Genomic DNA, 25798 nt, shown 5'->3' with positions numbered 1-25798 from the left:
ATGCGACCAATAAATTTATCGATCGTTTTCCCGCAGGCTATCATTCGAAGTCTGAAGTAATAGAGTTGCTCTCTGGCAAACGAGACGAAATACAAGTTTTACTTCAAGGGGCAATAATCACTGTTGGCTATTCACCGTGTGAGCAAATGGCATGCGAGAATGGGGGTGCCTGTAGCGATGAATTAGTTGTTTACGACGATACCAGAATTACAGACAGCCAAACTATGATCCTAACGTCCCCAAACGTTCGGCTCGAAATGATTTGTCGGTGCCCTGATGGATTTACCGGCGACAGGTGTGAGAAACGACAAGATCCATGTTCACCAAACCCTTGTTTGCTGGTATGTCAACAAAAATCACAATAAATATTCAGTCCATAACAAATGATTTCACGCAAACTTTAATTAAGATCCTCATAAATTTACTCCTTTATATCTTCCAGGGTGGACAATGTCGCCGTCTCGGATACGATTTTCATTGCACCTGTTCTCCCGGTCGGGAGGGTAAATTATGTGAACTTGAACGGGGTGATGCCTGCGGGAGTAACCCATGCCGGAACGGTGGATCGTGTAGGGAAAGTCCGGATGGTTCAAATTTCTTCTGTCTTTGCCGAGCAGGCTACAGAGGAAATCACTGTGAAGCCATTGCGGATTCCTGTAGACCAAACCCTTGCCTCCATAGCGGGCTGTGTGTTGGCCAAAAACCTGGGTATGAGAATTTTTGATCGAAGATTTATCACCACAGCTCTTGATAAACGTCGAAATGATGTATCACATTCCGTGAACAATTCCAATAACAGAGTACTGACTTCAATTCCAGATATCGCTGCAGTTGTCCCGAGGGTCATTATGGCCGCCACTGTGAACGTTCGACTTTTGGGTTCGAGGAACTTTCATACATGTCTTTCCCAACATTAGATGTCAACACAAACGACATCAGTATCGTTTTTGCTACAACAAAACCAAATGCTCTACTGTTGTACAATTATGGTCCCCAAACTGGAGGACGTTCCGATTTTGTAGCTCTAGAATTAGTTGATGGAAGAGCTGTGTTTTCCTATGGCGGTGCCAGAAGTGCTATTACTTCCGTAACCATTAGAGCAGGTGAAACATTGGCTGATGGAAAATGGCGAAAAGTCACAGCTACGAGAAACGGAAGACTTGTTTCTTTGAGTGTTTCTAATTGTAAAGAACATGGAGACGTGTGCGAAGATTGCAGACTTGGAGATGTCACTTGTTATGCCGATGATATTGGTCCCACTGGGTTGGTACATTCAAATCAACCGTCATATTACAGGTATTACTCTACAGAAACAAATGACATTTATTTTTTCTTATTTCAGAACTTTAAATTTCTACAACAACCCACTCATGTTAGGGGGTTTAGACAGTGCTGACCCAGTTTTAGAACGTCCGGGCCAAGTACATTCTGATGACCTCGTCGGCTGTGTACATTCAGTTTCAATAAATGGTAGACTCCTGAATCTAACTAATCCAATAGAATCACGAGGGGTAAAGGCTACTTGTGGAAGATCGGAACGAAGTCCTTGCGCCCGAAGTAAAGAGGACTTCTCAGCCTGTGGGGCCAATGGAAAATGTTATGACAAATGGCATCAGGCAGTTTGTCAATGTGATAAATTCATATCACCAAACTGTTTGGGTGCTTTGGAACCAGTGAATTTGAGCGAGGGTGGATTCATTGAATTTAAGGTGATTAGAATTCGAAGCAAGGGTGTCCACCCTTAAAAGCATTTTCGAATTTAAACTAAAATCTCATGTCATGGAAAATAAATACTATCCCAGTATAAATGTATTAACTGTTAATCTTTGATTAGGTCTCGGAAAAGCACAAGAGAATGCAACTACTGGAATATCTTTATGGTGGATCCACATTGTGGCATAGGAACAGAGTTGTCAGAGATGTTCCGGAGGAAAGTAGCCTCTTAACCGTGGCTCCAGCACCACCGAAAACAATTGGGTTAATGTTTCGAACTGTACGTCCTGATGGTATCCTCATCTATGCAGCAACCAACAAACACTTCACATCTGTAGAGGTATACATACTTCATATACCTAACACCTTATAACTACATTTATTTCACACACCGATATTTTCTTACCGGTAAGACAACAAGAAAATAATATTCGGGTTTCAGCTATCCAACGGGCAATTGATTTACTCGTCATTACTGGGATCTCCGGTGAACATGACAGCTACGGTGGAAGGTGGTTTATCGGATGGACGGTGGCATAATTTAACTCTGCACGCATACTCACGCGGACTTAGATTACTCATTGACGGTGTTTTGGCTGGCGATGAACTAGATTCAGCCGGGGTTCACGACTTTTTGGATCCATATCTGTCCGTTTTATCAATTGGTGGAGTTCAACGACAACTGTACTTTGCTCACGAATCGGTGCCAAAAAGCTTTGAAGGGTGTTTGGCCAATTTCACAGTCAACAACGAAATTCAACCATTTAATGGCTCTGGATCTGTTTTCAAAGAAGTCATGTATCACGGAAAAGTTGGACTGAACTGCCGAGGACCCATAGGAATTAGCGCCACAGTGGCTCCAGACCCACTAAGTATTGGCATAACACTGGTTATCGTATTTTTCGTCATCCTGCTGGTTGCCATATTGGTTAGTTTCGTGGTCTTCCGACTACGCAGGCAGAGCAAAGAGAAATCAGCGCCGTCAGGAGGGAATAAAAGCAACAATACCATAATGGCAGGGAACGCTTTGGTTGGACCTGGAGGCGACAATATGATGTCGAGACACGAGAACACTTACATTTCGGACACGTCTGATCTTCGAGGAGTCGTACATATGGGACCAGAGCTGATATCGAAGAAGTATAAAGAACGCGAAATGAACTCGTCCGAACACAGACCGCAGAGACCCGATATCATCGAAAGAGAAGTGACTAAATCACCACCGATTCGTGACGATCACCCTCCATTACCACCATCAACACAGAACTCTCTACACCCCCACGACCATAATCCTGAATCAGAAGTACCCGAACATTATGATCTTGAAAATGCTAGTTCAATAGCACCGAGTGATATCGACATTGTTTATCACTACAAAGGTTACCGGGATGGGATGAGGAAATTTAAGCCAACTCCTCCAACACCAATTGGCAGCTTCAGCAATCACCATAAACACACGGGACAACAACACAGACATACAGGGCCCTTTCCACCGAGAGCTGTGCCGCCGCCGGCTGTGGTACAGCCTCCGGGACCAGCTCCAAAATTATTGCAAAGTACTCCACTAGCCAGATTATCACCGAGTAGTGAATTATCAGCCCAACAGCCGAGAATACTAACGTTGCATGACATCAGTGGCAAGCCTTTACAGAGCGCTTTGCTAGCTACAACTTCGTCATCTGGTGGTGTTGGAAAGGATGCGTTGAACTCGAATAGTGAGAGGAGTTTGAATTCGCCAATAATGAGCCAGCTATCAGATTCAACTACAAGCCGTAAGGCACCACAATCGAACAACGAGAATGTCAACAACGTCTCTTCAGGACCAATGGGCTTAACGGCTGAAGAAATTGAGAGATTAAACTCGAGACCGCGAACATCAAGCCTGGTATCAACCTTAGATGCGGTAAGCTCATCGAGCGAAGCTAGAGGCCCGCCTGCCCTCGGCGCTTTGCATCATCACAGAAGACACACGCCGCCGCAAGAGCGACTGGAACGGCGTAATTCGACAACTACGGATGAAAGTGGCAATGACAGTTTCACTTGTTCCGAAATAGAATATGATAACAACTCGTTAGTGGGCGATAAAAGGTCGAATAATTTATTCAGCAAGCCAGATGACGAAGTAGTGCCATCAAGGACTACCGAGACATCACAATCTTCCAAACCTCAATTACCACCGAGTGTAAACTACGACGGATTTGATAGTTCGTTCAGAGGCTCTCTTAGTACATTAGTGGCGTCAGACGATGACCTATCTACACATATGAGTGGTTTGTACAGGCCAACTAATAATGGCTCACCATCAGCCAACACGGCATTGAGCTGGGATTATTTATTAAATTGGGGACCTAACTTTGAGAGTTTAGTCGGAGTTTTTATAGACATTGCTGAATTACCAGACAGTGCCAGTCGAGTACCCAGTACGCTCAGATTGCCAGCTAGTATACCCAAACCTTCTGAGGAGTACGTCTAGTGCAAAGAAATTAAATAAATCTTTGATAATTTTAAAAAGTAAATTACTTGCGGTGAAATTTATTTATATAGAAGAGTGGCTCAACTTTAGCAAATATTTTAACGATGTGAATAATTTAAAGATTAATTTAAAAAAGCAGCCATTACTTGCACGTTAAAAGAAGAATAGGGTAATTGAAGAAAATGTATTATAGCACCGCCGAAGGTAACGAAATAGAAGCATATCTCGATTGAATTAATTTTAAAGTGATAACTAATGGTGCACAATGTAAACTCATGATTATATTACCAATGACAGTAGTGTGATACTGTAAAGCTATAAACATCTTGCCATACAATGTTCCATAGGACTCTTAAATGAAGAGAATTGAATATATTAGTTTTAAGACGAAATAGCATGTAAAAAATCTTATAGATATGTGATTTTCATCACCTTGTATCAGGGTGTATAATTTGTTTAGTAACGTGTGAATATTGATTGGAGAGTGAACGATTAAAAAGAGCTATTGTAAGAAATACAGTCATGCGAGTTTGATCAAAATGTCGATAACTTGTTTGTAGTTCTTGATATTAACCGACGTAAGAATTGACTTATGAATGACCCGCATCAGTGGTTTGACTAATGGAAACTTGTAAAATGAACAAGATGATTCAATTTAGTATTTTTCTCATAATGGCTCAATTTCAATTGTATATCAAGTCTATTCTGAATATAAAATACTCGCCACTGAGAATTACGGTAAATTCTCAAAGTCGTGCAAGAATGTGGTAACAAGCATTGTTGCAATCCTAGCCATAACAGCGTTTTTAAACAATATATGAAAAAAAAACATTGTCCAAACTGCCAGACTGATTTTATAGATTTTATTGTGTAATATAGCTATGAAATGAATTTCAACAATGTTTTAATGAATGTAAATTATAATAATTGTTTTGTAAATACTGCGTAAGAGAGATTATGTTACTGTAAAAATATTGTGTGAATGTATGAAAATTGAAGAATGCAATTTGCCACATTTGTAATAAAAATTAAATTTATTAATTGCACGTTTTCTTCAAATCATTCTCGGTTATGCTAATAACCCGATTTAATTTCATACTAATTGCATTTTAAAAATTATTAGAATGTATCCACGTGTTCCCACAATTTATCAAGGTAAGTTCATCGGAGTTAGGCCCACATTTTTTCAACTAAATTTATCAAAGGTACGCAAAAACTGCAATGTTAAATATTATTATCTAATTTTATCTGACACGGGCAAAGAAAATCGCAGTGGAAGGGGCTAGGTGAATCAGATCTTAAAATAATTTTTGCTAATTCAAGTACTATCAGGCTTTTAATATATCGAAAAACGAAACTCGTTACGTAAAAAACCTATGAGTATACAAAGAAAAATTAAAAATCTTGTATTATTCTAACCAATTTGGGTTCCAAACTTACAATACTACCGTTACTAACTTATAAAGATATGTTTGTTCGCTGGGTAGTCTTAACACACAAAGTAATATAAAAGCTATTTTCAAAAATTGCCATTCAATATACATTCATTGTATGCATTATCCATATATGTAAAATTGTTCTATTATTGAAAGTATGCAAAATATTGTCTCAAGTCACGAAACTATACAATTTTGGATTTATACTAGACATTTTCTCAAACTTTTCCCGAATCTTAAGTATTCTAGATCATGCAAATTTCTAATGTCCATTATAAATGTAATTTTTATTTTGTTCTGCGTGAAATCAGACTAATTTAATCTAATAGCCTCACAATTAGTAACTTATCAGCATGGCCATCAACTACTTGCTCTAGTTTATAAATCCATTAGCCTTTTGTATGGATATTATTGATATAATAAAATAATTCGAGGTAGTGCTAAAGTTGTAAACATTCTCTGACATCAATAATGTATCCACATCTTTAGAACAATTAGATCTTAAAACAATTAACGTTAACTGCAATCATCTTGAAATTGATAAGTTCTCAGAGCATACTCATAAATAATCAGTTTGAAATGAAACTTTATTAGTCATGAAATAATGTTATCAAGAATAAAATTTAGGCAAATGCAAAGGATCGGAACTATGTATAGACCACATTTTTACCTCTTCTTCCTAATAGCCAAGAACAGATATCAATAGAGTATGCATATCAGATTATTTTGCATCACCTAATACATTAAAACCGTGAAATAGTGATAGATCATGATGTCAAGTTTATAACGTTAAGGAAGTCGATCTACATCAAAAAGAAAATCAGCCATTGAAACCAGTAAAGATTTACGAATGTGGAAAATTTTTACGCTTGGTAAACATTTGTGCGAGTAGAAATTTAATTTTCTTGTACCATCCCCTCAACTTTCAATCAATGGTTGAAGTAACTGAATTGCATACTTATATTTTGTTGCCTTCGCTTTAACCTCATGATAGATGCACCTGAGCATACTTTGTCATAAAAATCGCACCCCGGCGACAAAAGTGACAACTCAAAAATTGGCATTTTTAAAATAAGACCATATTTGGAATTGCAAACTTCGAATGATCTATAAGCTTCAAAAGTGATATTTCCGTAGTTGAAAAATTAGCCATCACAGAGCAGAGAACAACAGGTAACTTCCATGAGCATGCAAAGTTTTTACTCACAGTTATTTGCTTCTACTGATAAATGACTATTTTTAAGTTGTACCACCTTTGTTGCCGGGGTGCAAATTATATAACTTCAAGTTCAAAATTTATTAGAGATACCATTAATTACAAACTAAGCTGGTAAGGGCTTGTAAGCAAATCGCTTGTGGCATATAATGCATCCCAGAAAATGAAGAAACTGTAGATCGAAATAGAATGCAATTCGTAGCTTTTCAGCAGGGATGGTATAACCAAAATCACGACTCGGAATATAAGGTAAATACTAGTAGATCAAATGCACAGTAAAACGAGTAAAATGCGCATCATCCATGACACCGTCGGTAAGATATAATAAACTGACTAACAGGATTTTACTATTTACTGACCGTCGACGTATTCATTTACGTGATTAATAGTCAATTTACAGGGACACCATTTCTGCTCTATACTATAATTTGCAATGTATTTATTTCAATATTTACTTTGGTATGCAGTAACAGCTTTCAGTGTCATAATTTCAATTACCTATCAGAAATAGAATTTAAATTCGTGTACGTATCTAACTGGCCCAATGAAACGAAAAATTACAAGTAGTGATTATTAATATGCCTGAGAACATGTTGACCGATTACCAATTGTCCAAAAATTCAAAGCCAGTCTTTGGAATACCGTCATCCTGAAGTTGTGATAATTGAAAACTACTGTAAGAGTTGGGCGTTTCTAATAGTGCAGTTGACTCGTCGATTTCATTAGTTTTCGTTTTTGAGGATGAAGTCAAGTTAATATTCATCTGGTTTTTATCCACATTTTGAATTGTTATCTGACAATTTTTCCCGGTTAGATTCTTTTGTGATACCAAACACTCCGTATCCTCATTATTTAAATTGTTTTGAATTTTAAGAAGTGACGTTTTGCCAATGAGCTTTGAAAAAATACTCTCTGGTTTATCTGTTTCTGGACGACTGTTAATCAAAATATCACGCTCATTAGCAACGTAGCTATTGGTCTTATCAGGGAAACCTTCGGACTGATTAAAACTCATATGATTAATAGATGCTTCGTTATGATTATAATTATCATTGCGTAGAGTATCATTATCCCTTGGTATTTTTGACGGGCTTGAGAAATGTGAAGAATCACTGATATAATTACTTGACAACTTCGGCTTTGCCTCTTCATGCGATTCGAACACATTCAAATTCATTTGAGATTGAGTCATCACAGAAAACGGTGCCGAATGTTCATCGCGCCAGCGTAAGGTCTGAGAAAAAAAATTTTGACTGATTTAGATTACCGTGCAATAGCGGGTACAGCTTATTCTCTGCATCTCCGTAAACAATGAATATGTAATATCCACTGCAGACAACTCACCGATCCAGTATCATCAATCATGTATTTCATTCCCGTTTGAATGCGCAACTTTGGATAACTATCAGGCAAGTCTTTGACATTTTCACTTTTTTTCAAAGTATATTTTAGAGCCACTTCAGGTTGAATAATCGTCTCATCTATAGCTTGATTTTTCTCCGCGAGACTTAAAGTGTTCCATAATCCTTCGTAAGCATCTTTGGTTGCAGCGACATCTTCGCCGATTCGTTGTGCGAGAGGATTTATATTATAGAAATACTCTTCGGCGAGAGCATTTAAGGTTTTGCTACTCATATTATAGAGGTTAGCAGAACAACAATGCCTTGTCCAGAAATCATTCAAAACAATTGATGGTAAGACTTTTTACCATGCTTTTTACCACTCTTGCATATTCATAGCATTAGCACAATGTATATGAAAAAAAGAATAGCTTCTGGTTATACCAGTTGAATCAATTATTTATTCCCCCTTGCTTGTATGATCTACCTCCTCTTTTTTTGCGAAATGAATTCTGCGCGTATGCATACAACATTTTATTCGTAATTACACAAACATTTTGGAATTCCTGTAATTTCCTTGACAGACACAAAATTTGTTTGCAGCCTCTGACAGAGTTAAAAATTGTGATTTGACAGGACGCGCCTCGCCGCCTGCCTAACTACCAGCCACCAGACATCCATGTATGCAAACTTTGCAGTCCCCAGCCTGGTTTTCAATGATCAAATTCATGCTGACGCGACATAGCTGTACGCAGCGTTATGATTGGTAGAAACTCGTTGATCCGCGTTAGTCTGAATTTTCACGCGTGCACCAGGTAGCGCGAGAGTTCGTTTTCTAGGGGCTCTGGAGGTGCATTCCGAAACTAGCTGATAGCGCTACAAACTCCCTAAGCAGAGTCAGAGTTATCCACGAACTCGGCAGCGCAAAAAATATAAAAGATAGTTGACAGCACTGGAAGCTAGTTTCGGAAAGCACCCTAGGTAGCGATTCTCTGCTTTATTAGTATTTCTACTGGTCAAAAACCCGGCCTTAAAATCCTGCGGCAGCATTTTGCTGCCTGTGAATATTCAGTCTTTCCATACCACTTCCTCACATTTCTCAAGTAAAATTTCGACGTCAACTATTTTACAACGCATGATTATCTTTGAAAAAATGTTCCTTTTCACTGCCAACTTGTATAGTTTGACGTAATTCAGAAGTACTTTTAGTGGTCGCTTGTGAATTGCTGTGTTTTACACCCGTATTCATAGTCCTTCCTTGAGGAACAAGGATTTCTTGTTCATGAAACGTGAATTGAGAACAAGGAATCCTTGTTCCTCAAGGAAGGACTATGAATACGGGTGTTAGACTATAATTATGGGCGTATTAATACGCATGCGGCCCCCACGACCAACAGAGACTTATCCCGCTTAAAACAGCAAAGTATCAAGTCCACGCACAAAAAGCGTGATGAATAATCTTGAATGACCAAAAACTTGGAGAGTAGAAGAGAAAGAGTCCATATAAACCATACAAAGTTGCGAAATATTAAACACAGTGTTTCAATTGTTTGGGTTCAAGTATATCTTGAATAGTTACAAATTCTTTCAATTTTAATCCCATTTAATACCTATTCGTCAATTTCAATCACTATTGGGATGTCAACTTTCTTAGTCTATTTAAAATGCATTAAAGTTTTCTATGGATTAATTTTTAATACGTGCAAGCTTCACATCATAATCTATACTCCTCAGCGAACTTCCTACAATTTCGATTTTCTATTTGAATAATGATATGATAACATAGGGAAAAAGAAGAGGTAAAAGAATGGAGCACAAAAAATATATATTTTGAACCGGCATCTTTCTTTTACGCAAGCTTGAAATTTCCAGCCCAAGCATAAGCGGACAGAGCAGAGCGTCGACGCATAAATAAAACGTATAATTATATTAAACTTACCCATTGCTGAATTTCTGCATAATGTCAGCCTACTTCACGTTGCTGCACATAAATATACACACATGTTCACATCGTCCTGTTTTGTCACAGAAATCTTGATATGGTAACAAATTTTCACAGGAATTTTTCATACACTATATCAGATAAGTTCGGCAATGGATTCATCGGAGAACTAGTTTACTGACTATTGAATTGTATCGAAAGTATCATGTGCATTCGATGTTCAGTTTCTCCAATAATCATATCATAAAAAATTGAGACAGTATACGACACTGTAACACTTGTTGACAACAAAGTTATAACTGGCTTATTTTCGTCTAACAACCATCGACAGCCTCTTTTAGGTTAAACACGAGCTGGTTTGTGAAAGTCGCGGTAATAATTTGATAGTGAACAATTAATTAATCAATCTGTTCGCGTCCGCCGCATTTCGATTTAGAAATAAACAGTAATAATCAATGGTTCTGTTTACTAGCACGAGTACCCATGAGAAAAACAAATATCCATCGACCACCAAATCGCGATTCATACATCAATGTTTGTCATATACGTGACATGATTTGGACATAATTAGACACAGTTAAAAGAGGGACGTGACCGATCAGAGCGATATTTAGAGCATCGTTGATTTACTCACACAGGAAAAACCGACACGCTGAAACAAGCACGTCCGGACTTGCCAGCGTTCCAAGAACTTATATCAGTAGCAAGATGGCTGCCGACAAGCCGAACGTTGCTTCGGCGACTCTCGGAAATGCTCGGAAATATTTCATTTGTTTCCATGGACCGCGACGTGTGCTACGATTGAACGCGTTTGAATGTCAAATTTTGTTTCTGAATAAATGGCACAATTGATACACATTACTGCATACAAAATATGTCTATGTACAATAGTAATTATTATCACTGCTGCAGGCACTTTTGGGTATTTGAGATTTTTCCATCTGAGCTCACCTAATATTGGTATTTTAGTGAATGTTACGGAATGGCCCTGCACACGTGGCACGCTCAGCACAATCTATATCAGCTTGTCTTTGAATACGATTTATTATCAATAGCCGTATGCGACTGTACAAGCAACGTAGCGCTTTTTTTATGCAAATCCGTTCATTCTTGAAATTCAAAATATTAGGAGTACAGCAGGTACATATTCTGGCTCATTCGAAGACTAATAGTAAAATAAATAGATTATATATTTTAACCATTATTTAATATAGCTTTATTTACACAACACTTACACGCTGTATTCTCATTTGACGCAAATTTTGAATTTTTTTCTGTATTTCAATAATGTATCATATATCATTTGTATCAACACCTCTTTTCCCTTACATGTACAGAATATACGTTAGTTAGCCACTATTTACAAGTTTCCCTGAACAAATACGTATGAATATGTATAGATGTGGAGCATTTGCTGTCGCTTCTTACAAACTTATCGTTAGAGCTGATAGATTCAGGCACCTTTGATCGTACATGTTCATGTTTTATACTGATCATCAAGATTTTTCATAAATTGAATCAATCAATTCTTAAGAAATTCATCCAGATCTGCAAAATCAGTATTATCTAATTCCACCTCATCTAGCGATTGACCGTGTTGAACACTCGCTAATTCTGGAAGTAGAAATTCATATGTAATTTTAATTTCACACTAGATAATTGAATATCTCTATTCAATTTCTGACACTCTCAGTTACTTTCATTTTGTAAAATTGCTTCAATCATTAGGAATATGTGCAAGAGTTACCCACTTGGAACTGATCCAGTGGTTTTATACTCCTGCATCTCTTGCTTAAACACTTCCCCAAAAGTTTCTTGTCTCTCTTTCAGAATTTTTTGCTGTTTGAGTTCATGCAGCAAAACGCGATTGGAGTGATCTTTGGCTAATTTTGCTGAAAAACGATTACCAATACTTTTTGTAATAATAGGACAATACATGGATCGGTTTTGAATTAATTTTTGCAAAGGCAGAAGTTCAGACACTTTAAATCTATAATGAAGAAATAAGACAACAGTTGATTCCATGTATGAAAGTTAATACATTTTGTTACATAACTCTTGCACAACATCAGGTCCTTTTAATTTTAATTGACGCACAAGATATTACCTCTCACAGAATCCAATTCAGATAATTTCTTTTCTTTATAAAGTGCCAACTGAAATCTGTGATCCAGCTGACTGCTCTGTAGGTCTAGAGTTTCTTTCAAATCTTCCATTTCAAAAATGGCTCCTTCAACTTCTTCAAACAATTCTTGGAGTGACCCTGCATGGACAAATATTTTGAGAAAACAGACTTTAAACAAGCTTTTCTAGAGTATCGCAAAGTGCATTTTAAATTATATGACCTGAACAGGATAAAGGTAACGAAATCAACACTAGTATCCGTCATCAAATTACTTGCATCATTATCAGTTTCTGAACCAGGAATAAACATTTTGCATAACTGAATCCGTAATTGAATAGATGAATGATGGTTCACCTATCTGATCCATCAGATTCTGAATATCATTATTTATTTTTGGCACCGACGCTAAAGCGTTATTGAGTCGTGCAACGCTATTCCACTCTTGCTCCAGCTTCTCATGAATCGATGCTACCAGAGAGTCGATTACTTCAGCATTCCCTGCATTTTGTTCAGTAAGATCGTGTAGCTCGTTCCACTCTGTTTGGTAGTGGAACAAGAGATCTGCTCCCGCATCGTAATTAACATTTCTGACATTTGCTGTCTTCTTAGGTTTCGAATTATCGCTTGCTGTAAGTCCTTTAATGCTGAAATATTTCACGTAAAATAAGGTTGATCTTCCTGTCTTTCAATATCTTTTCTGTTTATCGAACCAAACGAATTAGGCATTTGCCACAGTACTCTAGGCCGATAAGAAAATTTAATCATTACTACAAACGAGTTTTGATGATTTTCGGCATGAAAACTATCAGCGAAATTGCAAATCAAATGATAACTGGCAAATGTTGGGAGAAATTAAGAGGACGTACCCAGCAGAAATCCCGTCTTGGACAGTCTGAAATTTATTTCGTAATGAACCAAACATTTTTCCGATTCTTGGCACCGCACTCTTCGAATTCAGTTATATTTCAGTGAAAACTGAGAAATAATATTCACACTCTTCGACGTTGTGACATGTCGATTAAATTAATCGGTTTCAGCTTGATTAGGTTAAGTCAAGTGACAACATTTCAAGCTTCAAAACGTACGGAAAACTGTAAAGTGTAGCTCGAACGTCAGTACAACGCGCCTTCGCCGCATATTCGGCCAACTACACGAGTCACGGTCCGACAAAACGACTTACCATGATAAGAGAATTAGCGCTAACTGCTGACTACCACATCGGTAAAGAGTTTTGAAAATATTAAGAACTTCTTACTTCGCTAATAAATCGATATTTCGATTTTCTTAGGTTTTGAAAATCAAACTAACAGACTCAAACTTGATTCTTCGACTTTTCCAATATTCATAACTGAGGACTTATCGATACTCAAGAGATTTTTTGCGAACTAATTCACTACAGTTTTCAGAGTAGCAGATCAGTAAAAAATTCAAAATTAACAGGAGGCGCAAATGCTTTCAATTACATGGTTTGTCGATTGGAAAATGTAAGACTTTTTACATTATTATATATACACTGAGAATTTTCAGTAAAATTTGATAAGTTTCATGGTACATTGTTCGCGCAGTGCACTAAAGAGTCATTAGTCAAATTTCACCGCGCAGGTTTGTGAGGTATTTCAGTGCTTGCGTATATTACGGGCAGCTCGTTTCGACGATTGAACTACCCGAACCCGTAATCTTCGATGCAGCAGATCGATTCAGGAATAATTTCTATTAAGCAGATTGTATTAAATTTTTAACCATGAATAAGTTTCCAGGAGTAACTTTTACGGTCAATGTATAGATTTATCCAGGAAGACACGAGATATATAATTATAGCATTGAATCGACGTGTAACATTGTATACTAATGGTCCAATTAAGGAACATTAATTAATTTACGATCTATATTGCCAATTTAGGCCCCTACTCGATATTGATTTGTTGAGCGAATTAAAACGCCTACTATAATTAGGAACTAAGTTTTGATTAATTTCTATATCATCGATCTCGCGAGTAATTTAATTTCTTGAGTATGAGCAAAAAACTTTCCTGTTGATTACCCGAAATGAGTCAGCCTTCTATTAATAGCAAATAGAACTAAACAAACTGAACAGAATAAATTAGAGAATGAAAATCATGTGTGTTATATTTTAGTTACATGCATTATATGTAATGACACTTCAAAGAAGTACTAGGTCAGATTTCGTCTTATTGAATTTTTTGAATTCTCCGTTTACAAAAAAATTGCCTCCATATGATATGCATCTATTTTCTTGGTGTGAATTTATTACCACTTGGATGTTCGTCTTTCACATTCTACTGTCAATTTTCATTATTGAAAAGCCATAGCTCCGAATACATTTTGTTCACAAGACGTAAGCCACATTTCATGTTGTTTTTTCACAGGTCGTGAATGAAATTTCAAATTAATGGTCTTTTGCGACTAAAATTGAAATATATTGAAATCGAACGTTGTTGAGAATTAACGTACTTAATAAGTTTTCAGTCTCTCGCGTTGATTGTAAAAAAGTATTGACGATGCGATGACGAGATAATGTTATCTTCCGTTCCGTCATACGACGAGGAGCTTCTGAAAAGCGCCTACACCAATATCGCACTGATCGCTGATAAAGCTTGGGCGTTTCATCGAGACGATCCCTTCCGAAAGCTGAACCATACGTTGTGGGTTCAGGTAGGATCATTGTCTTATGTGCAGGGTGAGTGCACACTCTGTTTTCCATTTTATTCGTTCCCAATATGTGGCCGCCGTTGAAACTAATCTTGGCATGATGTAGAAATAAAAAGGATAATGCTTTTTAAAGTATCCGAATTGGTTTTACATTTATGAATATACAAATTAGTACTGTTTTCCACATTGGTTGTAGGTAAATTTTATGAACTTTTCAAAATAAATGTTACAAATCCACCGACTCTTCTGATCGAATAATGAAAAAGTCATTAAGATCAGTTCATACAATCAACAACTATGTTAGTACTAGCCTTGAGTCGAATTCTTCATTAGATAAGCCATGATTGCAACATCAATAACAACTACGGATTACAAATCTTGTTATGTCACCAATATTGAAATTTCAAATCGTAAAATTCGAACCGTGATGCGAATACTGTTACTATTATCGAGTTTACGACGACTGCGATAGTATCTTTTCGTTTCAATACCACCATTAAAAAAGTGGAATAACGAGTTTTATTATCGCGTCTCCCATATCAGTAATAGCAACATAAAACTCCCGTTCTTTAGTACTGATGGCATCGGTTCAAAATAATTGTCAGCCAGAATCTAGGTTTTGTGCGGGCTTCTAACTCTAGAGTGTGATTTCGTTAACTAAACACTCTAAAAGCTTTCAACTCGATGTATAACGAAGATCGCCTATGACGAGTGGTACTCAACACTCACAGTACGATTCAGCACACTCATTAAATATCATAAAAAACGATCATATCCAATATATGTATCTGAGGCTGAGGCACAATCAGTGCTGGAAATATTTCTCGCTTTTATCAGCGTGTAATTTGTATGGAAACGAATTTGAAAGGAAAACGTACTTTTTACCTGATTCCTGTAATAATTCAAAATAAAGTTGTTCAAGGTCTTGAATACACCTTAAAATTTTCCATGCTGAAGGGTGATGCGAATATAAAGTACTTCTTGATAATTACTCAGTAAAAAAGAGAATAGTCCATTCGTACAATGCATAAATTTTATTCGGGGACATTGGACGAATAAAATTTGATTTCGGTAGAACTGTAAACTGACCGCAAGATATCGAGAAAATGGCAACTACCAGCCGAGGTGCGTCCGCGACACAATCCCCGGATCCAGGCTGGCCCATTATGGTAACTACGAATATAGCGAGGAAAGGGAGCGAATGTACAAACCTGGCGACCACACGGCGGTCGCTCAGCAGTCCAATATCTGTAACGATGCTACAACTGAACCGTGGATGCTTAAGGAAGTGGAAGAACACTTCACCCGGTTAAGCTCTGGAGCTACATTGCGATTGGATAATGAACTGTTAGTTTTTCAGTATACACCCGTTACAATTAAACATACTTGCAGTCATTATAATCATAAGGCTCCTCGAGTCGACTTTTGCAAAGCCCCATGTTTCTTGTAACTGCCAAAAAACCTAGATCACCACAACTGCAAAGTTCTGCTACCGAGGGACTGGAAATACCTGGTAAAGTCTTAAACCCCAAGACAGGACGAATAGCGCCGGTGAAATGGGACCACGTTTTCAAAAGACGATACCCTAATTTGGAACAAATTTTACCACCGACGAACTCGACTGGCAAGAATTCCAACTCGTCCTCACTGCGCGCAACACATACGGACGGTATCTGTTTAGTTTGAATTACGTATTACGGTAGTTTAGATCGTATGGAATCACAGTAGCCATCTACAATTATCGAATCTATTTTGCGACATCTGTATCAAGTAAATAAGCTCAGGCTAGTAGTCTGTGTCGCAGATTGTCGACGCCCTTTAGAATTCAGGAAGATTGAATCTGACGGTGCGGTTTACAATTATTTCACATCCCACTTCGAAATTATTTGGATGATTCTGTTAATCGTTTCACTATCCCTACTGACGTGTTGTTTCTCGGTTATTTCGAATAACAATCAAACTAGAACCCTATTACGAGAACGTGGATCCGGAAGACTACGATAGATATCTTCCGCCGCGCTACACGATTGACAATATGGCGGAGATGCAACTACAGACTCGTGTTACCTCAGATACTATACGAGACTTGTGGAACTCTTTGAAGTCGCCGCAACAACAGCAACGTTTTCAGTACAGTCAGCGGCATCAGCAGAATCTTCAATGTGGCCAACAGCAGCCACACCATCTCCCATATAACAAGCATTCGCATCTCCAATGCGGTTTCCAACATCAAACGGCTCCAGTTAGACTTGGTCGCTATCCTTCCAGTTCGGAGTCAATTGGAATAGTGCGACAGTCTCCTCCACCGATGCTGAGTGCCGAAGTGCCGGAGTTCTTCCCGAAGGGACCGATGAGTCGATTAAAAGATTATCAGAAACAGTCGGTACCTTTGCAATTTTTTCCATCATCGGCAGAGAGGAGCTATCAGGAAGAACTGTTTCCGTACAACAAGGGGCGCATACCAGGAAGTGGAAATGTTCTTCAAGTACCTACAATTCAGTTACATAATTGGCACTTTTCAAGGATATCTTTTATTATAGTTTCAACCTCAGGTTCTTCGTTACATGCAAGCTATCTTGGTTAGAAAAATACGAAATGAAGTTTTTAATGTGATCATAGAACGCGGGCATACCAATACAACAAGTTTCTAACGCAACTTCCATTACCCGACCGTCACATCAATGGATCCAAAGACCGAGTCGTGCTTTACACATACAAGTCCCGGTCTGCCCTTCGCCTCGTCAACCAGTTTGTACGCCTTTGCAGCCTATCTGTCCAGCATTCATTCAACGCCGGATACAGGTTCAAGATAAGTTCGCAGGAAACGTTACACAGCAAAATATAGGACCTGCCTCCACGGCTATTCCTGTCTACCAGAAACCACCAGAACTTTATAACGATCCTTCCCAAAGGCGAAAGAATCAAGGGGTTGATTTCAACAACTTGATATTACTGACTAAAAGCGCTATGAAGGCTAGGCGAAATCAGTCAAAGAATCCCCAACAAAGCTCTAGCTTTATCTTGGAGTCTAGACAGCCGAATTTAAAATCGGAAATCGACGTGTTACAGTGGCTCGAGAAGGGATATCCGAAGAGAGCGAAAGAATTCGTTGCAGTAAATACACTTGTCTCAGACTTTCGAAGTTTTGAACTGAAATGCAACGACGAAAGAACCGTATTATTGAATCAAAATATCGAAGAAGAGAATAATGACCCGAAGGATGTACCTTCACCAGATTTGGACAAATCTTTAGCAAAGTTGAGTGAAGTTGATACGTCTAGTGATATACCGACAAAGAGAAGGCTCTACAGAGATGTATTGACCAATTCTTCGTCCCCGGGAATTATTACCGAAAATATTTTCGACAGACGTTACGACGAACTAGAACGGCAAGCCATGGAACAGTATAGAACGTCCGAAGAGTGCTTAGCTCTCAAGTATCAAGTAAGTATTACGACCCGTAAGCTCGGTTTGTGAAACATTTTACAAATTGTGAATTGAAACGGAAACAGATTTATTGAACGTTTGTTTCAAACGTTTCAAAAAAATTTATTTGACATTATTTACATTCATCGTATCACGCGATTTGAGTTAGCAGAAAATTGACTTTGTTAGGAACTGGAACGGCAAGCCATGGAGCAATACAGAAATTGCGACAGTGGAGCCGGTAGCACAAGTAATAGTCAAAGTCACAACCCATCTCCAGCTCCTCCGGTGAAGAGTAAACAGCAAGACCAAAGCAAATCGGTCATTGAAGACAAGGAGTGCATCGGAGGTCACAAGTGTTCGGGGTTCGGACACTGCAGTCCCGTAAAGAACGCTCCGTCCCCAAAGAAAAAAGGTTACAATCTACAAAATAATTCTATTACCATTTTTCGTGTAGTTTTTGAAACACGGAGTACACAACCGTGTTAACGTGGATTGATTGGTTATTGGTGCTATGCTGAGAGTCCGATCTGCGGAGTACATATACGGGAACGAATTTAACTGAAACATCTCGTATGGTTGCAAGGTACCCAGCCCCACCAACAAATAACGATATTAAGACCGGAAAGTAGACTTGGAGTAAGTGCTTGTTTACATCGCGGGGATTTTCACAACAAATGCTCCCGCCCAGCCGTTGTTACGAAAAGCCTCACAGCCTTAAATCAAAGACTTTACCAGGATTCGAAAAACACAACTAGGGGTGCATCAGGAGATAAGATCGACGGAACTGGTACGATCCTACTCATAGCTACTCCACAAGCTCACACATACCAGACAAAATGTGCCCATTTTTCTATTATCAATCGGATCTTTGCCATTGCGAAATCAATTTTCAAACACCAATATTTCATCCATATTTATCACTCTTCTGTTAAATATAAGAAGTGAAGAAAATGTTAATATCTACCCTAATATACCGAAAAACCCGCAAATTAGATTCAGTATAATACATGAAAACGCATAAAAAAGTTAAGGATGCCAGTGGGTCAGTTTGTCTTTAGCCAAAGCTCACGTTACATAGTCGACATAGTCACTACATCATTTCTTGAGCTATAGTGCAAAAATAGTGGTTCGTCGTAAAATTTTACGTTAGTCAATAAATTCTCTGCAGTTCGCCTATTATATTAGTTTGCAGTACGGATAACAATTATCAAGCTGGTTTCTTTCTGAATTACTTAAGTATCTACACTTTGAAAGCAATTCTACTACGGTATAGTTGACAAATATCAGTTAACTGAAATTAAACAAAAGTAATGATTTTACATAAATTTTTGTTTCGACAGCTCGAGCGTCACCAAAAAGGCGTCTGATACTGATGTCACCCTCAAAGCTCGAATCAGACGCCGTGATGACGGGGACACCAGATTTAGAAGGGACGTATACATTTCAATCAATGAACAGGCGGATATCAGAATCTTACCAAAACTCGGAAGTGATACAAACCGGGGGCGGAGATGAGAAGGTCACCATTCTACGATCACCCAGAATGGAAGGTATCCGAAAACAGTTATTTCTATCCAACGAAGGATTAATGGATAGTTCTCCGGAAAGTTTGGCCATCAGGCTTTTGGAGTCGACCGAGGGAGGCGGACCTTGCATGAAAATGGAGTTTCTGAAAAGTTCGAAAGAAAAAATTGTCAGTGTTTCTTCAGAGACGTCTATCGCTCCAGTCATCGTAACAGCAAAGGAAGCCCAACAAAAATCGTTTCTCTCCACCATAGGATATTCGCTTTGGAAAGAAGAACTAGCACATCAAAAAATTTCAAATCGCGCAACTAGAAACAAGAAGAAACAATGCAAGCCTCACAATATAGTTACGATTGAGAAACCTCAGCTTCATTGTACAAATACATTACTGATGAAACCAATCGACCTTTCACCTCAAGCAAAGGACGCTGACATTGAACTAGTCGATATCGGTCCCCACGATAACATAACGGTAACCAAAGTACGAAACGTACTTACAATTAGTGAGTTTCACTTAAAGTCGAAGACAAACAACGGAGACCGAAAGATATTTCCGTCATCTCACTTCGTACCAACGACTTTCAAGAATGGAAATCACCTCCGAGTCACTAATTTTTTTCCCTATTATTGTTCGAGTACCCTTGATAATACCAGCTTACATGTATGTACTTCGTATCGTAGTGGTCGAGCCGAGGATACCGAAAAAATTGTCTTTCACGCTGATCTTCATTCGGATCCAGCGAATTTGTTCCAACCGGCGCAAATTGATTTGAAAAATAAAATCTGGTCAGAAAATATACTGACAGTTCGATGGTACAACGTTCAACCGACAAAAGTTTACAACTTGCGTTTGCTGAGTCCTTTTCAACTATTGCCTTTATGGAACAACTATAAGACGAATAGTTTACAAGGATCAATTGGCGCTGGAACAGCTCCAATGCCTGGAAGAACCCAGACTGGTAGCGTCACGTCAATCATTGTACACAATCCTACGCTACAAAGTTAACGCACGAGTCTGCCCACAAAGTTCGCGGTGATTCAATCAATTCACAAAAATTTCCACTCCTGCCTTTCGTCGCACTTTTCTTTAGCGAGCAAAACTTGCGTTCATATAGCAAGAAAAACTTTCATTACGTTAAGACCAAGTTTAAAGTCATATTCCCTTATCACAATCTTGTCGGAAATGTCAATAAAGTATTGTAATATTTGTAAAATCGTCGCACTAACGAATCTCTGAAGAGACTGTTGAACGTATGAGTACAAAATAGGCACTGACCACCAATGATATAAATCTAGGTATGCATTTACTGGCATGACAAAAATGTTACTTTTCAAAAGCATGTCACAGCAATGAAACTTTGCTTCTACAAAAAATTTAACAGAACTAAATAGTCCACGCAGACTTTATTAAATATGACGTGGCTATTAATCTGTCTGCAACAAATTTACTTTATGGACTTCGCGGACTACACCGTTTGTCTATTGACTGTTTGCGCTCAGCCTTCAAATTTATTACGATTACGACCAGTGAGTTGTTTTCTGTACTTTCCCTTAGTAACTTGCTATGTTATCTTAGTATTATGCACATTTGATATTGTTGGCAAAGGTATTGGTCTCATCGTTCTTGATATATTAAAATGTTAAGATGAACAAATTTCCCTGTGACTTTAAATTTGTACATGAATTCAGCAGCAATATTGGCTTGAAGTTGTTTTAGCCGAAAGAAAGTTCTATGTGTATCTCCACTACCGTGCTATAAATTGGTATCCCGTTAAAACACATATACTGCTATCTCAATTTAGTTATGCAAGATGAATAACCATAATCCCAAATATTATTGGAAAACTGGTAGGTAATATGTTTTCACTACTCGACGTTCTTGCATGAATTATACGAAGATGAACATTAAGCACAAGCGGTCAATGCCAAAAATCTCGAAAGCACGTAGTGGGATGATCAACCACAATCGTAAACATGATTCTTAAATTCTAAGTTAAGTTCTGATTTTTCCATGTACAGGAAAACCGTAATATAGTTAAGGTGTGGACACTTTCGAGAATTGTAATTTTCAAAAATTTTTGATCTCGCAAATCATATTTCAATGCTCGATTCGTTTCAGGTTTTACCAAAACTTTTCGAGAATACAATTTCATGGATTTGGCCTATTGGCTCTGTTTTGTGTGCCAAGAATGCAATAATTATTTTAGTCACTGACAACGAATAGCTGCTTACATACGTATTGCCACGAAGATGAACCTAACTCGGCGACATACGTTTCAACGATTCCGAATCGATACGGATCGATTAACCATTAATTTACTATTCTGTTAGTTTCTCTTGGCATTCCCATTTCTTCAATAACATAATTATTTATCGACAATTTTTACTCGTATCGGTTATTATCTATTAGCTTGAAAGACGTATAAACTGTTATTTTGACTTCGTTTGGGCACTGGTATCGATATCTGTATACAGCGCAAATTGTCCGTGACATCACATCAATGTCGCACGCGTACCGAAATAAAAATCACAGCCTGCACATACGTCCTTCATAGTGTATTACATTGAAGTTGCTTTCACAGAGCCGTCAAGAGAAATATTCGAACTTGGCGATGCCAACTACAACGAGGTCATAAATATCTTTTCTTCTTCATTTTTGCCATACAGTATTAATCCGACGTGAAAACCTTCTCAAATAGATGCAACCGCTGTGGCACAGATCCTAACCCTCGATTGACGTACACAGCTTTGATATATCATGTGTTTATTTTCCATGGTCTTAGAGTGTTATGCGTAAACAAGTTTGTCTGTTTTCTGTTTAACACGAAAGCTCATACATGGTAATAACATTGTATGTTTGCCTTTGTTGTTTAAACTTACCATTATGATTTGTTTGACTGGCATTATAACATTTGGGCATATATCGCACTATTTCAAAATATGCTAACTAATAGCGTAATTCTTCGTGTCAAGGAAAAAGATGTTGGGAATAAAGAAAAAAAAATGCAACGAGTAACTCTCCTCATAATTGGTACCTGCAAGATATTTTGTATTGGACATTTTAGGCCAATTTACTTTTACGTTGAATTTAATGACATGAATAACTAATGTAATTTAAACTGTACCAATATATACATAGTCTCAAGTGCGCGTGAGAGATTAGGAGCTATTACGTAATTTCACGTGGATGATTGAGATGGATAAAATACATTCTTTATCGTTGAGTTTGTCAATAGTTAAACTTGATGTATCCGCACGTTACTGCCGCCGCTTCGTGTTTCGTATTACATTAGAAAGTAGATATCTCAAATGGCGCGTCACAAAATGACAATTCAATGGAAAGAATAATTATACTGCAGTATTTTACAATTATACTGCAAAATTTTCTCGTTAATTTCATTATACTGCAGTGTTAGATAATGGTATGAATGGAATAACGGAATGAATAATCATACTGCATACTGCAGTGAATAATGTACTGCGGAGACAGTGCTGAAGTCAAGCATGCCTTGGTTTATTCTATACACAGAACACCACCCTTAATAATTAAGAGTTCACACCACATTACTATACTGTATGTATGTACGAACACTTTAATTATGTTCCCGTCCCAGTATTATATATCGAATAAATTCAAAACACGCAAACCGAATAGATTTTCATTCTCGCACTTAATGGCTTCATACAAGTCCCGTCATTCGAACCAGAAATATTTATTGTGTAAGAAAGAAAAAAATACTAGTCACACTATATCAATTATTTTGCCCGGTGAACGTGAAATTAAATTGATATATTCTACTGATCTAAATACAACAATGAGAAGCACTCAATAATATTTTCGTTGATTCTACTCTTCAGAAAAAATATAATACGAGGATGAATTTCCCAGTGAACACATGACCTCCATATGACGTCATAGATAGGTCACATAGAGATCATCGAATTTTTACATAGATATGACATAAAAATGACTTTATCGATGACTCTGATATGATGTCATGTAGTATGACATCATTATGACATAGTACTGACCTAAAATTTGACTTTTATATGACGTCATGATTGTGACTTAAATATTATGTAAATATTATGTCTTATCCCTGTCATATGTGTGACGTCACATCAAAGTCATAAATTTATACATTATTTACGTAAGAAATAAATCATACATTTACATAAATTACAAGTCATATTCTGACGTCAAAAGAATATCATAATACCGTCATATGCTTACGTAAGAAACAACTCATATTTTTACGTAAAATTGATCAGCTTCCGGTCTTTCTTTTACATACGAGTGACATAATACTAATGTCACGACGGTATAAAAAAAAATGATCAACGATACTTTTCTATTTATGTTCTATGTTGTATCATGTATTGATTTAATAATTCGTAAGTGGAATTTCATATAACATTTCTTAATTTTTACTTTTATATTTAGTGTCCAAATTTAACTTACCGCAAATTCTCTTTAAATGCAAACATTAAATATATTTTTAACATTGAAAATATTAGGATATTGTCATAAATAAAATATATAAACTAATTTCAAAATCAATTATTATATTGTAATAGAGGTACAGTAACAAAATAATCACTATTTATAAATGAAAAATATAAACATTTTGACTTTACCAGGTCTGTTGTAACAGTTATATTATTATAAGCATTCTTAAATACTTTTTATCGCTATGACATCAGAGTTATGTCATCGAGACGTCAGGTAAGTTATAATTATGTCAGCCAGACGTTACAATTTTGTAAGCACTGGACGCAACTTTATATCACTATTTTACCTCAAATTTAAGTCATCTTGACGTCATATTTTTGTAAGCTTCCGGTACCGACTTTACTTCTCTATGACATCAGAGTTATGTCATTTTGACGCCAGTCAAGTCATAATGATGTCAATTGGAGGTCATATTTACGTCATTTATCTTACGTAAGATTCTTACGTCAGGAAGTGGGAAATTATGAGTCATATGCGACTCATATATGACTCACATCTTACGTAAATCATGACGTGACATGACGTCATTCTGACATCAGTTTGACATAATTGTGTTCACTGGGTTGTATTTCACATCTCCATTCACGAGTAATTGGAAATTCTGTAGCGGTGGTAATTACAGTCGATCAAGAAGAAATACAGCCTTACCTCGACGCAATATTTCCACTTTTTGTTCGAATACTGTTGAAAAACTAAATAACTAACCGCAAGCTTCAGGCCAAAGCGTAGCATCAACAGCTGGTATCGTGTCATCATGTACTGTTACGCCGCCATGCCTTTTCGAAGCATGTAGAATATCAGCTACAATGTAGATTGTAGAAAGTGAAAGCGTCGTTTCCGACTCTGACCCTTCATATTCCATCAACGTCAAATGCAGCAGACCGGAAAACCCGGTGCTGGTTTTCCTGACAAGCTACAAAACTGCGACGCAAATAAACGCCATAGATTCGTACAGTTAGAGATTTCTACTTATCCAAAGCGATAGCCCACTCATTTTGATAGCCCATCTAGCTGTGGCGGTTACAAAAAATATGCAATACAGCAAATGACGTGCTGGCGTATTTAAGCTGCTGCTTCAATAATGCCTGACGAATTATAGTCTTGTCCTTGGTACCTCCCACTCCATTGCTTACTAACTTCGAGTAACGTCATTCTTCTACTTCATTTTGGCTATCAAAACAACACGTGATTGTGTCTATGTATGGATTGGGCATGTGTAAGCTGATTCACAGTCAACACAACATGTACGAGGTGGGGATATTGCATGTACGAGGTGGGGATATTACATATGCGTCAACTGATGTTTTCACAACTGATTATCCAAGACTCATTATTTTTCCAAGTCGTAATTTCTGGTACGGACTATACACGCAGTCAACAGTTGCGATCTTGTTACGATCCACGTATACGATAAGTG

At 37.5% G+C, this 25798-nt stretch overlaps 4 protein-coding genes and 1 long non-coding RNA gene across 6 annotated transcripts in view; 2 read left to right on the top strand and 3 right to left on the bottom strand.

Annotated features, from left to right (window-relative positions):
* The window catches only part of LOC107216624 (cadherin-related tumor suppressor), an 87781-nt gene extending 83089 nt beyond the window's left edge, over window positions 1-4692 (top strand). Inside the window, exons 16-21 of the mRNA XM_046734926.1 lie at window positions 37-341; window positions 443-708; window positions 820-1263; window positions 1343-1709; window positions 1835-2053; window positions 2156-4692. Coding sequence (XP_046590882.1) covers window positions 37-341; window positions 443-708; window positions 820-1263; window positions 1343-1709; window positions 1835-2053; window positions 2156-4186 — 3632 coding nt within the window. The 3' untranslated portion in view covers window positions 4187-4692. The remainder of the gene's footprint in view (window positions 1-36; window positions 342-442; window positions 709-819; window positions 1264-1342; window positions 1710-1834; window positions 2054-2155) is intronic.
* Window positions 1-10787, bottom strand: part of LOC124293582 — a 35478-nt gene extending 24691 nt beyond the window's left edge. Inside the window, exon 1 of the long non-coding RNA XR_006903452.1 lies at window positions 10118-10787. This is a non-coding gene — a long non-coding RNA (uncharacterized LOC124293582). The remainder of the gene's footprint in view (window positions 1-10117) is intronic.
* Window positions 5214-8856, bottom strand: LOC107216638 (uncharacterized protein C1orf198 homolog). The gene is made up of 2 exons (XM_015653889.2): window positions 8183-8856; window positions 5214-8072 (listed from the first exon to the last, which is right to left on the bottom strand). The coding sequence occupies exons 1-2, from the start codon at window positions 8471-8473 to the stop codon at window positions 7440-7442; spliced, it is 924 nt and encodes a 307-aa protein (XP_015509375.1). The 5' UTR covers window positions 8474-8856; the 3' UTR covers window positions 5214-7439.
* An 812-nt stretch (window positions 10788-11599) lies between the features above and the next one.
* On the bottom strand, window positions 11600-13369 carry LOC107216626 (dysbindin protein homolog). Of its 2 annotated transcripts, XM_015653868.2 has the most exons (5): window positions 13112-13368; window positions 12600-12889; window positions 12228-12383; window positions 11872-12012; window positions 11600-11734 (listed from the first exon to the last, which is right to left on the bottom strand). In XM_015653868.2, exons 1-5 carry the CDS (start codon window positions 13165-13167, stop codon window positions 11643-11645), a joined length of 735 nt encoding a protein of 244 aa, XP_015509354.1. In that variant the 5' UTR covers window positions 13168-13368; the 3' UTR covers window positions 11600-11642. The 2 variants fall into 2 exon arrangements, with proteins under 2 accessions (XP_015509354.1, XP_015509355.1); XM_015653869.2 differs by lacking the exon at window positions 11872-12012 and having other exon boundaries at window positions 13112-13369.
* A 3581-nt stretch (window positions 13370-16950) lies between these two features.
* On the top strand, window positions 16951-21813 carry LOC124293459. Its single transcript, XM_046734327.1, has 5 exons — window positions 16951-17400; window positions 17535-18359; window positions 18531-18756; window positions 18928-19131; window positions 19685-21813. The coding sequence occupies exons 1-5, from the start codon at window positions 16951-16953 to the stop codon at window positions 20872-20874; spliced, it is 2895 nt and encodes a 964-aa protein (XP_046590283.1). The 3' UTR covers window positions 20875-21813.
* The last annotated feature ends 3985 nt before the right edge of the window (window positions 21814-25798 follow it).

This window comes from Neodiprion lecontei, chromosome 3 (genome assembly GCF_021901455.1).
Source record: "Neodiprion lecontei isolate iyNeoLeco1 chromosome 3, iyNeoLeco1.1, whole genome shotgun sequence".
Taxonomy (NCBI): Eukaryota; Metazoa; Arthropoda; class Insecta; order Hymenoptera; family Diprionidae; genus Neodiprion; species Neodiprion lecontei.
The sequence above is the reverse complement of the archived record's forward strand: the minus strand, read 5'-3'. Positions and strand labels throughout refer to the sequence as shown.